This window comes from Malus sylvestris, chromosome 6, assembly GCF_916048215.2.
Source record: "Malus sylvestris chromosome 6, drMalSylv7.2, whole genome shotgun sequence".
Lineage (NCBI taxonomy): Eukaryota > Viridiplantae > Streptophyta > Magnoliopsida > Rosales > Rosaceae > Malus > Malus sylvestris.
The window spans coordinates 19,537,234-19,550,090 of record NC_062265.1 but is presented as its reverse complement, the minus strand read 5'-3'; the positions used below and the strand labels follow the sequence as shown (position 1 = coordinate 19,550,090).

Sequence of the window (12,857 nt, the reverse complement as noted above, 5' to 3'; positions counted from 1 at the left end):
TCAGTTTGCGGGGGAGTGATAAACCGACTGTAATACCACCTGCACAACTACAGTCCTGTCCCAATACGGATTCCTCAGACCATGCGGCTGCAGCAGATCAAGTTCAATCTTTATTCTGTTTTATATTTAGATCACATGCTGCTATTTATTTGGAACCTAATTCTACACGTATATCAATTCTACTCATTTAAATATCAATGCAATCGGCTCACTCATTAATTTAGTTGAGTTCTATAAACATATTAGATTATCTTTCATATATATCCCTATGTTTTTATAGCACTCGTCTTGATAGGAAGTCACCTGATGAGTGTTATAGAACACGGGGATATATCTATGGAGAAATAGACAGCTAAGCCTTTCACCTATACATGCTAAAAGAATGCAATCTGTGATCAAAATAACCAACATCAAGATTAGGAAAGATCTTTGAATCCTGGCTGCCAATGAAAAATTTTCATCATCCCACAAGGAACATAAATGGTTTAATCAAGTTTAAAGAACAAACAGGGACTGCAACTGCTTAATGTTTTCTTAATTAACACCATGCCTCCATCCTTAACAAGTCTTGAAATCACACTGATATGATAAACATACACAAAAGCAAGCTTGAACTTTTTATTCCAGTTTGATACACAAAAGGCAAGCATATGTTGAAATCTTCACATCTCAGCAACTTATGCGACTCCCAACAGCGTCTTGATGTCATGCTGCAGAAAATGTATAATGTCAGAAGGCTTGAAAAATTGACAAATCTACGGAGCAAGATGATTAATCACAGTAAACAACATTCGAGAAACAGACCTCGATGCTAAGGGGGGGAGTGGTTGGGTAATAGCGGTGAGACGCTTTGCCTTCTTTGTCAACTAGAAACTTGGTAAAGTTCCACTGAATATCGTCTCCAAAGAATCCCCACTTGCCTTCCTTCAAGAACTTGTATACTGGAGCAGTATTATCTCCGTTTACTTCAATCTAACACAACAACAAGGGCGCGGATTTAGAAAGAAAGATCTAACATTACTGCAATACTGTCCTAGCTCATAGATACAGTTGAAATATCCGTGTGGAATAACGCATGCGAAAGTTCTAATTTGCAGGAGTTCAAATAGGATTAAAATAAGCACTCATTACTCATTAGATAGTTTTTTTTTTCACTTCAACTATTAAAGTTTCAGTAGCCTAAATGTATCAAATTTGAAAGCCTTGAAAGTTGGAACTCAAATTTGTAAACACAGAGATATTCAACCAACCACCCGCTCATAATCTTATTACAAAAATGAGCTACTGGAAAATAGATACAATCAAACATAATCTATTGTTTCTGGATCTACCTTGTCAAAGATGGGAAACTCCGATTTGAAACGAGTGCAGACAAAATCTTCAATCTCTTTGTTACTTCCTGGTTCCTGACTACCAAACTGGTTGCAGGGAAATGCCAGAATTTCAAAGCCTGCATCAACCTCCCAATATATCATACAAAGGGGAAAATAATGGAAAAGGTAGGATTTCTGCAAAACTTTTGAGGGAATTCATGTTTTTCTAATACACATTAGATCATTGCATATGCAAGACAGTATATTAATTCTAAAGCAGCAGATTAGCATGTACCAGAACTCAACTTGTAAGAGAAGTAACTACATTGATAGATGTCAGATCAAGAACATGTAAGAATACAATACAAGTTCTATATGCAAACCTTGATCTTTATAGTTTTGATACAGTTGATTCAGCTCATCGTAATTTGAGTTGGTCAGTCCGCTGCCGGGAAAATCAGTAAAAAAAGCAATGAATGAAAGCATAAAACGATAGGGACAAAAACGAGGGTGTATAATGTATATTACCATTTGGAAGCAACATTGATGACCAGCAGAACTTTTCCCTTGTAAATGCTAAGATCGACATCATTTCCCTTAATATCCTGCACTTAAAAATTTAAAACCCCATCACAAGAAGTACAAGACCAACACACACGAATCACATTTCTCAGCTGAATCTCCAACATGGGTTCAACACAAATTAACATTTCTTCTGTTCCCAAGCTTTTAACCTTTCAGATATGCTTTTTTTCTTGGCATCCAAACAGGACAAGGAAAATTCTCAAAACATGCCAAAAATGAACACCCAAAATTCCCATATGCTCGTTATTTTAATTTTGAACACATTCAACAAAATCACGGTACTCAAGAAACTACTCATCTTCTGCAAGTGGTGGATTGAAAATCCACCTGGTGGTTGGGACATTCATCCTTAACCAACTGCGTCCCGGAATTCAAACCATCACCTCCTCCCTTCCTCCCTTCCTCTTAATATAGTTTAGAGTAGTAATATCGCTTATATTACGGAAAAACTTACCGATCTGCTACAAATTAGGAAAATTAATCATAAATTGATTGAGGATAGAAGGGATTCACCTTGACAGTAAAGTCATAAAACGATCCAGTGGCTGGGCGAGGACTTGCCATTCTTTTGTTTTTCTGGTCTGAACTGTTTGTCAAGCAAAGCTCTCAGGTATCAGACACCAGTACTTGACCAACAACTATGAGCAGGGTATTTTATAAGAAAAATAATGAAAAGCCCTTGAAAATTTTGAGTTTCAATGATAAGGACAAAATAAAGGGTAAAGTGAATAGTAACATGATTGATTTTTTAGTGTAAAAATATGGTTTTTCGTTAAAGTGAACAGTACCGGGTGCTTTTCGTTAAAGTTCCCTATTTTATAAGGACTCGCCTCCTCTTTCTATTCCCTTCCATCTTTCTATCACATTTTTTATTTTATTCTTTTATTATAAAAAATTAATATAAAATATTAACATTGTATAATTGTGACCGTTCAAATAAAAGAAAAAAGAAAAAAAAAACAAAAAAAAAAGAAAAAGAAACCTACTCTATTTTATAAAGGAATGGGAAACAAGTGACGTAAGGGGGAATCATTGGGGTGTGACTTTGGAATGATTGGTCCCTCCCCTAGGTATTTACTGATTTACGCCCCTGGATGCGCTAGGGATTTGCTTCCTTTGGGGCTTCGGTCCAAACTTTGGTTTACAAACTTCTAGCAACCTGGAAGATCTTGTTAAGGGTATCTTGGCCCTAAGAGTTTCTAGTGCTCTCATACAAAACTTAATATTACGGGACGGTTTGAAATACCTATTTAGAAAACACTTTTACTCATAAACGCTTTTAAGACAGACGTTAATGTGGAGTAAAAAATAATCTCAAAAATCATGAAGCTGACACGTGGATTAATTCTCAAGAAAGACAAGACTGCCCCTATTAAATGAGCAGAAAGCAATCTCATTCACCACTCGCAGCTGAGGTAAAGCATGCAGAGATCAATGATTGCTCAAGGCACCCCTCCTCGTGGGAAAAGTCAAAGGTATTTATGATAGAATAATCTCTGATTCTTATCATAAATACATTCCTAATAAGAGAAAACGTCTTTCAAGTAAGTAATTCTAATTCCATTTATTTAAAATATTTACCTAATTACTCCAAGATATTTATTTACACAAATATCTTGTAATTTTCTCACCCATAATACCACATAGGGCCGACCACCCCTAAACCCTAGAAGGCCGGCCCATTTCCTCCTTTTTTTCCCTATAAATACACACTTTATTTCCAAAATTCTAACTTTGTCATCGGAGATTCTTCAGCCAAAGCGCCCTTCTCCCCTAATTCATCGTGGCTGCGTGAGGCTTTTGGCCTTAATCTTGCAGGTACTGATTCATCAATCAAAGGAAGGCGGAATTTGCATCCACAAATTAGTGCTTTCATTGAGGGCTCTGGTTTGAAGACTCGAAGAAGACTCTTGCTTTCAACTTCTTTCCTTCGTAGATCCACAACTACGATGGTAGGAAATTCATAAACTACAACCAATGGGACCCCTTATGTTGAGGGACATGGACCAACTGATTAAGATTGCAACTTGGCTCCATGTCGTCACTCTTCGAGGCTTACCACGATAAGGACGTCTCATTTGCCTTCTCTAGGAGGTACTGTGGCCATGCCAGTAGAGGTAGTTGCCGTTATAGTAGCCCATGGAGCAGCCTCCACTCAATGTGAAGAAACCCTAGGGCAGGAGGCCCATGGCGTAAGTAGCCAGCAACCCTTAGCCTACTACCTTCATTTGGAAGCGAGCTACACAGACTGAGGCAGTCCAAGCAGCACTAACCACAATGTAAGTTGCAGCTTGGAGTGAACCTAACGTGGCTTCAGCTTAAGGCCAAGCAGGACGAAATGAGGTGGCCCAACACCCATAAGCCTGACTTGCTCTTGAGCCCTCCAAACGGTCCAGCACGGTCTCATACTAATTCAACCAACCCAAATCTAGATTTTGATGCCAATGGTTGAACTAAAGGTATTTTTCACCTCACCTTACTGCCGATCTGACCCATCCTGGCTCAAGCTTTGCACCCGGAGTCCATATCATTTCCACTACTCAAGAATATGTCTACCGTCCCAACTCTTCCACTCCAAATGGTGAACAACACCTATCCCAACAGGTCGTCGAACTGACAAGCATTCTTGCGCAGCAGACTACCTTGGTGAATCAGCTCCTGCAGTGTGCCCTAGATGAGGTGTCTCAAAATATAACAAGAGCGGGCGATGATGTTTCTCTCCAGTAGCGTCTAGGTAAGCAGACCCTCAACCAGCCACGAACCGAGAGTTCTGATAGTGTACACTCCCGGTTTGGCCCCCGAGATAGTGTATAGTTTCGTCTTAATGCACGGAGGAGCGTGCATTCTCGATTTGGCCCCCGGACAAGCATACATTCATGGTTGGGGCCACACTTCGATAATCAATATGGACAACTTTCCAGGTGAAAGGTTCATTTGTGGCTAAGCCTGTAAAGAGCATCATCCACCTCACATCGGAGTAGGCAGCACGACGGACAGAGAGAAGCAGCCGCTCAATTTGGCTTAAGTTCAACTGGAAGCCTATGAGTAATCTGCTCGCCTACCAGGAACGTACCATATGCACTGCAATTACGGACGAGCCGAGCATAGGAAAAAGCAGCCGAGACCAGCAAGTCATAACCGGTGGCAACCGGAAGCCCCACTGCCCCGATAGAGGCAAATTCAAGAAAAAGTATAAAGGCTTCTAACTGAGTGATTACGCAGATTCCAGCGCATTGAGACCACGAACAAGGCCCTTCGTGAAGACGTGGTACACACAGGCAGATCATCCTTTACAGACTAGATCGAGCAGACAGAGCCCCCCCGTAAGTTCAAAATACTGCATTTCACTTTATTTAAAAGAGACAGAGACCCGAAAAGGCATTTGAAGCACTACCACAACGTGATGATCCTCTACATAGCCAACGACGCTTTAATATGCAAGATATTCACCACTACTTTGCAGGGCAAGGTGCAAGATTCGTTCCATACTATGCCTCCACAATCCATTTGGAGTTTTGACGAGCTTTCTCTAGTTTTCACTAAGGAGTGCTCATCCTACTGCTCGATTAAGAAAAAGTACAATAATCTTTTCAACATAAAAAAGAATCTGAATGAGTCACTTCGCGACTATCTGAAGAGGTTCAAGGCAAAGAAGGTGAAGATAGTCGACTGTAACGACTCGATCGCCAGTGCAGCCTTCCAAAAGGGACTCCCAGCAGATTATCCCTTATTCAAAGAATTGATCATGAAAGAAGACCTAACTTTAGCAGACTCATTCGTTATAGCAAATAAGTATGAGCTTTGGGATGAGGATCAATGAGTAAGCAAAGCACCTAAGTAGCCTCAAAATGAGTCCGAGACAACTCATAATAAGGTGGACAAAAAGCAGTCCAACAACCGAAGTAGGCAAGGGCCAAGCACAGAGACCGATCCTCAGCAAAATGAGGTCAGGCTACCAAGAACTATACCAAGTTCTCGACCTTGATCAACCAGATCCTTCACAACCTCAAGAATGAGCCTTAGTTCAAGCTACCAAGATAATCCAAATGAGACACCTTCAAGCTTGATCACACAAGTACTACGTGTTCCACTAATGTCTTGGTCACATGACCATCAACTACTATACCTGGAGAGACTACCTAGATAAGCTGGTGAAAGAAGGTAAATGCGATAAATACCTGGACAAGCCAAATATGCGGCCTAAGAGGAACACATACGCAGACGAGGAGCCATCTGCCAAGACCATCAGAATCAACGACATCTTCGCCAAGTCCGAGTACTTGAGAGCCACAAACAACTCCAAGAAGAGGAAGATCCAGCAGGCTATAACAATCTTCCAAGTTTAGGCAGCCGACGCCAAACCTGGGCCCATCGTTGGTTTCACCGAGCAGGATACTAAGGGAGTTAACTTATCACATGACGATGCTCTGGTAGTGTCCGTTCAACTAGCACACACTATAGTCGATAAAAGTGATGATGGATAACGGCAATTCAATAAATCTACTTGAGTTATCTGTCATTCAAAAGATGGGTCTGGAAAGCACGATAATACACCAAGCAGAGGTACTCGCTGATTTCAATGTATACACCTCAACTGTTATTGGTAGCATAACACTCGATGTGAGAACACCATTAGTAGTCTAAAAGTAAACGTTTATTATAGTCAACGACCCGTCTCCCTATAACAGGATTCTAGGAAGACCTTGGCCAGTGGAACTAGGCGCCGTAACCTCGATCGAGTGCCAAAAAATCTGATTCTGCATCTTGGGAGGAGATGTCAAAGAGATCAAGTCTAACCATATCACATCCCGACAATGCACAGTGCAAATGTTGAAGCAGTCAAAGAAGAAATATTTCACCCCCGTAGAAGCTATTGAGGTTCAGAATGACAAGTTTGCTACTAAATAACAACCACAGCAAGCGGATCAAGATTATAATATTCAGAAGGACACACCGATAGAAGAAAAATGATGGAAGCTAGAAGAGGACGTATGAATACATCATTATTGATCCCAAGTTATCGAAGAAAACAGCTAGAATTGACTCACAATTGAGCCCAGTCTCACTCAACTGTTTCCTTTCGCACTCAACCAATCGATGCAAGCCATTTTTCAAGACCATCAATAAGGCACAAATAGACAAGCGGGACGACGGGTGCAAGAAAGCATTTCAAGACTTAGGCTTGGTTCTCATCACTCCAGACAACTTAATGCTCGAGCAGGCAATCACTTTAGGCTTCAAGGCATCAAACAATGAAGCAGAGTATGAGGCTTTATTAGCAGACCTCCGAATGGCATAAAATATGGTAGTCAAGAAGCTCGTGATCCATTATGATTCTCAGCTCATTACTAGCCAAACTACCGGGAAGTATCCAGCAAAGCATCCAAAGATGGCACTATACCTCAAGAAGGTACGAAAGCATCTCAGGCATTTCAAACTTACACTCTCACATAAGTGCCATAGGCAGACAACACTCATACAAACGCCCTGGCAGCCTTAAGCTATGCTTTGGACTAGCAGTTCAGACGCTCCATCCCGATCAACTATTTTGGAAAACCAAGCATAAAAGAAGAACCAGCATTCAAGGTGTTACAAGTTAATATAACCTCAAGTTGGCAAGATCCCATCATCGACTACCTAATCAATATGATACTTCCTGCAGAAAGATTGGAAGATAGGAAGCTCCAGATAAAGGAGACACGCTACTACATGTCTTCCCTTCTAGTGTTTCTCGATGAATTGAAAGTTTTAAGCTTGATCCACAAAGGTGTTTGTGGGAACCACTCAGGATGTCGATCCTTAGCACAGAAGGTCTTCAACATCGACTACTACTAGCTTACCATGCATCAACACTGTCTGCCAGGGAGCTCCACCTACAGATAAGCCTATGGCCATTCATGCAGTAGGAATCAACCTGGTATGGTCCATGCCACTTGCTATTGAGGCAGGGGCATAATGATTGTAGCTACCGACTACTTCACCAAGTGGGTAAAAGCCGAGCCTATGACTACCACTACTTAATCAGACATAGAGCGCTTCATATGAATGAACATCATCTGTCGGTTCAGCATCCTTCAATCTGCCATCACCGACAACGGCCAGCAATTCATGGGCAAAGACTTGGCGAAGTTCTTCCAGAAATATGGAATCAAGCAGCACATGTCTACGCCTAGATATCCCAAAGGCAATAGGCAAGTGGAGGCATTCAACAAGATAATTGTAGACTGTCTCAAGAAATCCCTCACAAACAAGCAGGGGAAGTAGCCAAACGAACTTCCTGGTGTCCTATGGGCGTATCGCACAACCAAACAACGAGCAACCGGTGAATGCAAGAAGATCATCACCCGTATTGTAGCCTACTAGCAGTAGCTCCTCTTCAGCTACAACAAAATGGCAAAGACAGTTTTAGCCTGAAGCTCTAGTCCTAAGAAAAACATTCATCACTGCCTAAAGAGAAGGCTACAAGAAGATGAATCCTATATGGGAAGGTCCATACAAAGTCAGTAGAGCAGATGGCAAGGGTAACTACACCCTCACCACCATGAACGACAAAGAGATCAACAAGCAGTGGAATGCCTATAACTTGCGGAAGTATTACACATGAGCTCCCACTTCTCTTTAAGCCATGCTCGAACAAAATAAAGCTCGAAGACTCAAGCAGCTCGATGAGCACTACCTTGCAAGCCGACGACTATCCAATTATTACGCAGTTTCTACCTTTTAGCTAAGTTCCATATCCTTCTTCTCATTTTTTTTAATAAAGATTGTTGAAGTTATTCATCACTTGGCTCAATTGCGTATCTGTAACAAATGTATACTCTTTCTCTCATTGAAGATAGCGCCCAATCAGGGACCTATCGTAGGAATTGCGCCCCTTAAGGACCAACTATGTTCTCCCCTATGAGAAGGTAGAACTACGCACTCCAAGTATACAGACATGGATGGGTCAAGCTGCCCTAGTGTAACTAGAGCATGATGGTCTTTTTCAAGGCTTAGCTAAATTGAAGGATTTTAGGCCTTTGGTTTGATCTGCGAAGACTCGAGCCTTAGAGACAAAGGAGGCACATTGCGCAGCTCGCCCTTTGGATGGCTGCCCATGAAGATGAACCGCAGTTGAGCATCATTGATGTGACTAGCTGCTGGTAACCCCTGATTGAGCATTTTGTATGTGACCAACTAGCGATCTTTGTGTTACGAAATAGTATTCCCTCTACCTGTTAGAGGAACATCCCTTTTGAGCATCCATGATGTGACCTGCTAGTATTCACAACTGAGCATCCCTGGTGCAATACATAGGTGATCTCTACAAGGATACGAAATTCTAGCTTTGGCTAAACACACGATATTCACATGGTTAAGCATCCTTAATGTGACCAGTTGGCGTAAGTAGTTGATCATCTTTTATGTGACCAACTAACATCTTTGCATATCCCTGGGAACTTAAAACCGCCGCCTATTCAACGAGTAGCCTACAGTTTCTAGAAGATCCCTAGGGACCTAAAACCGCTGCCAATTCAACGAGTAGCCTACATTTTCTAGAAGATTGCCTACGGTACACCTTTTAAGCAATTAGCCGCATAAACCTATACAACCACACAATCTTGTGAAAGGTTAATAAGTTAACGCGCTTATGCACTACCTAGCGTAGAACAACCCCTTGGGTTCACACTGATTCCTAAACTGTTGTGCTACTTGCTACGCAGCCTTACATAAAGTGCAATGTGTTCTTTCGAACCACTGTCCACAAAAGTCCATAGAACCATGTACTTTTGATGGAAAAGGGTAGCACACTTCATGTCCCAGCAATCTTTAGTATGTTGTGATGTAGGCCACGTAACTCAAATGGTTGGAGAAATGATGACTAGCTAGGTAGCCAATGGACATTGTGGATGCAAATTTCTTCCTCCTTGTTCTTGGACAAAATTGCACCTACAAAACAAATAACACATTTGGTTAAGGCCAAGAGCCTCACGCGCCCACGATGAATAGGGGGCTTTGGCTGAAGAAACTCTGATGCCAAAGTTAAAATTTTGAGGGAAAAGTGTTTGGAGAATTTAGCAAAAGTGTTGAATTTAGGTTTTTAGAGAAAATGGGGTAGTACATATAAGGCATGGCTGGCCCCATTTGGAGAGATGGTAACTGGCCCTTTGTGGCATTTTTGGGTGTAATTGGTAGTTAATTAGCCAATTAATAGATTTATTAGGTAATAAATCAATTAATTAGCTAATCAATATAATTTGAAATGAATGTTTTGGGGGTTACCTTGTCGAGAAGAATTGATGAGGTTGGATGAAATAGGTTTTGAATAAATACCTATTTTGGCACTTTTGACTTGATTGTGGGATGATTGTCCACTGCTCGTGCATAAGAATTCCAGTGTTCCTCAAGGGTAATTTTTTCATTTTTACCCTAGAATCCACGTGTCGTCTCTTGATTATTTTCGTCTCCACAAATGCCCCCACACTTGTTAAGCTGCTCGTAGAAAAGGGCAACAAGTGTAGAGATTTTCTTGCTTTAGGAAACTTAGGCTTGTTTCCTATTTTGATGTAGATTCCCTCTTTAATAGGAAATTAGATCATTCTAGAAAAAGGAAATAAATTTCTCTCAAAGCCTATTTAAGTCCACCTTAAGTGGGTTATTAAATCAACTTTGGATAACGATTTATTCTACCCTACAAGAGAGAGAGAGAGCTAGAGGATATTTTCTCCCCTTCCCTAGCAATCTTCTACACTTGCCCGTGCAAATGACCGTCTTTCGTTGGTTTGTTCGTCTTCTCCGCGCCACACCGAGGTAAGAAAAATTTAATTTTTCTCGTCTTCTTCTTTGATGGTGCTGTCATAGGGCAGCCATCGGAATGGGGCAGCACAACTGCTGGCAGGGGCCAGAAGTTGGCTCGACATAGGTCGATGAGGTGTTGTGGTAAGGGCCACTGCTTGAGCTGCTTAGTTTGGCTAAAACCAAGGGCAGCTTATGCGGCTGGGGCCGCTGATTGAGGCGCTGGGCTGCAGTGCTAGGCGAGCCACATGGCTCATGTCCTTTGGGCTCTTAGACTTGATGTGGGCCAGGCTGACAATTAAGAGAAATGAGAAGGTCGCGAGCCTTAAAGGCTGCTGGAATGTTGGGCATATAGCCCTCTTGCCTGCTAGAATGCCAGGTTGAGCTCCCCTGCTGAGTATTGTGAATGGCATTGGCTGGTTAATCCTCTTCGCCAGGAGAAAGGTGGGCTATTCTTAAAAAATGAGGTAAAGAGCTTCAAGGTGGATGCATTGGCTCGTTTGATCGTTGTCGTGGAGCTTACTATGAATGAAAATGGAAAGAAAAGATCTTCCTCGCCTGCTCAAGAGATGTTGGTTGAGAACAAATTGAAGACTTCATCTGCTGCTCGTGAGGGTCCGCCTGCTGCCAAGAAGCCTGTGATTGACATGACTTTTTCTAATGGGAAGAAAAATAAGGCAGCTAAATCTGAGCTTGTGGCGCCTACCATGTCAAGAATGGCTAGTACGATTGCTGATAGGATTACTCAGCATAAAGGTCATATCATGCCCCAATGCTAAAGTTTGTACCAAGACGTTTGTTGGAAGCTCCTTTGGAGATGCTTGCTATTATGAGGAGCGATAAGGTGGACTCTATTGCTAAAGTAGCGTTAAGGCCTACTCTCTCTGTTGCTGAGACTGATTCACATATTGGTAAGAAGGAAACTGCTTGCATGAGCAGCTGTGAGAAATCCACTAAGCCTGCTTCTGGGGAGGTTGTTGGGATCTGTGTGCTTTTGAAACCAAATGGACACTTGTGCCAAGTTTATCAATGGTGTTAGAAAGGTTGTTTGCCCTTCCTTTGCGAAGCATACGACCCAATATAGAATGACTGCTCTGTTTGCTATGATGTAGATATAGCAAAGATGCCAATGAGGTGGCAAAGACTATGGCAGCTGAAGCTTATTCCTCGACCGAAGAGATCAAGAGGTTGGATTATGAGCTCGTTGCTTTGAAGGGGTCTAATATTTCTGCCCCCACTTCTCTATAGCTTGAGACCGCTCGCCAATAGATCGTTGACTTGAAGACTAGGCTTGACGCAATCCAAGTTAAGTATGAAAGTGCAGAGAATAAGATTGGATGTTACTACCTCAGATTCAAGATCTTGAGTTTGCAGTTTCTATGCTTCATTTTGCTGCTTATGCAAAGGATGAAGAGTCGATTGCTGCTTATAATCAAGTGATCCACTTCAAAAGAATCGTCAATAGGCTTAAACCCTAAGTGTTGGAACTTCAAGGTGTGCTGAAGATAAAAAAAAGTCTAAAGAAGGAAGTGGATGGACTGCAGTCCATCTGTATTGGTTTGCTCGAGAAAAACAAGCAGCTAAAGGGTGAAAAGGCTGGGTTAGAGGTTTCGAGACCTTCTCTATTTCTTCGGAATATTTGCTTGCTTTTACTTTTGAGGTTTCCATTGGTGAAGTAGTTAGAGAAGTTAGTACCCAGGCTGGGGCAGCCGGGGGTGAAGCGCCGGATGATGTCCCAAAAGCGCCACAGCTGCTGAAGGTGCGGCGACCGAGTGGTCATGGGATGTTCAAGTTGCTGAAGTCTTCTAGGTAGCCTTTAGGATTTTCTTTGTTTTCATTATAGCTCTTGTTTTTCTTGAACTCTTTCGGCCTTTGCTAGTCGTTTATAGACATGTTTCCTGCTCTTTTCTTCATCTTCGTTTCTTTTGTTCATGCCCTAACCTTTAGACTTTATAGACTAGTGGCAGGCGTGCTATTTTTCTATAAGAAGACAGGCCCGCGTAGCCTATGCAGCCGTAGGCGCTGGTGTAGAACTTTACAAAGTTATTAGTCATAGCGTTGGCATCTGGATGCCTTACTTACAGAAGCAGACAAGTCCGTGTAACCAATAGGCTATTAACCTTGGCTAGCAAGTATCACAACACTTTAGGACTTGGTGTAGGTTGTTCTGCGCTTGATAGAGGT

The 12,857-nt window shown here is 41.9% G+C and overlaps 1 protein-coding gene across 1 annotated transcript; it reads right to left on the bottom strand.

Moving 5' to 3' along the window:
• Positions 1-416: 416 nt before the first annotated feature.
• LOC126627347 (probable phospholipid hydroperoxide glutathione peroxidase) lies at positions 417-2,559 on the bottom strand. Its single transcript, XM_050296813.1, has 6 exons — positions 2,412-2,559; positions 1,842-1,918; positions 1,697-1,758; positions 1,332-1,450; positions 805-972; positions 417-710 (listed from the first exon to the last, which is right to left on the bottom strand). Exons 1-6 carry the CDS (start codon positions 2,460-2,462, stop codon positions 678-680), a joined length of 510 nt encoding a protein of 169 aa, XP_050152770.1. The 5' UTR covers positions 2,463-2,559; the 3' UTR covers positions 417-677.
• Positions 2,560-12,857: the final 10,298 nt, after the last annotated feature.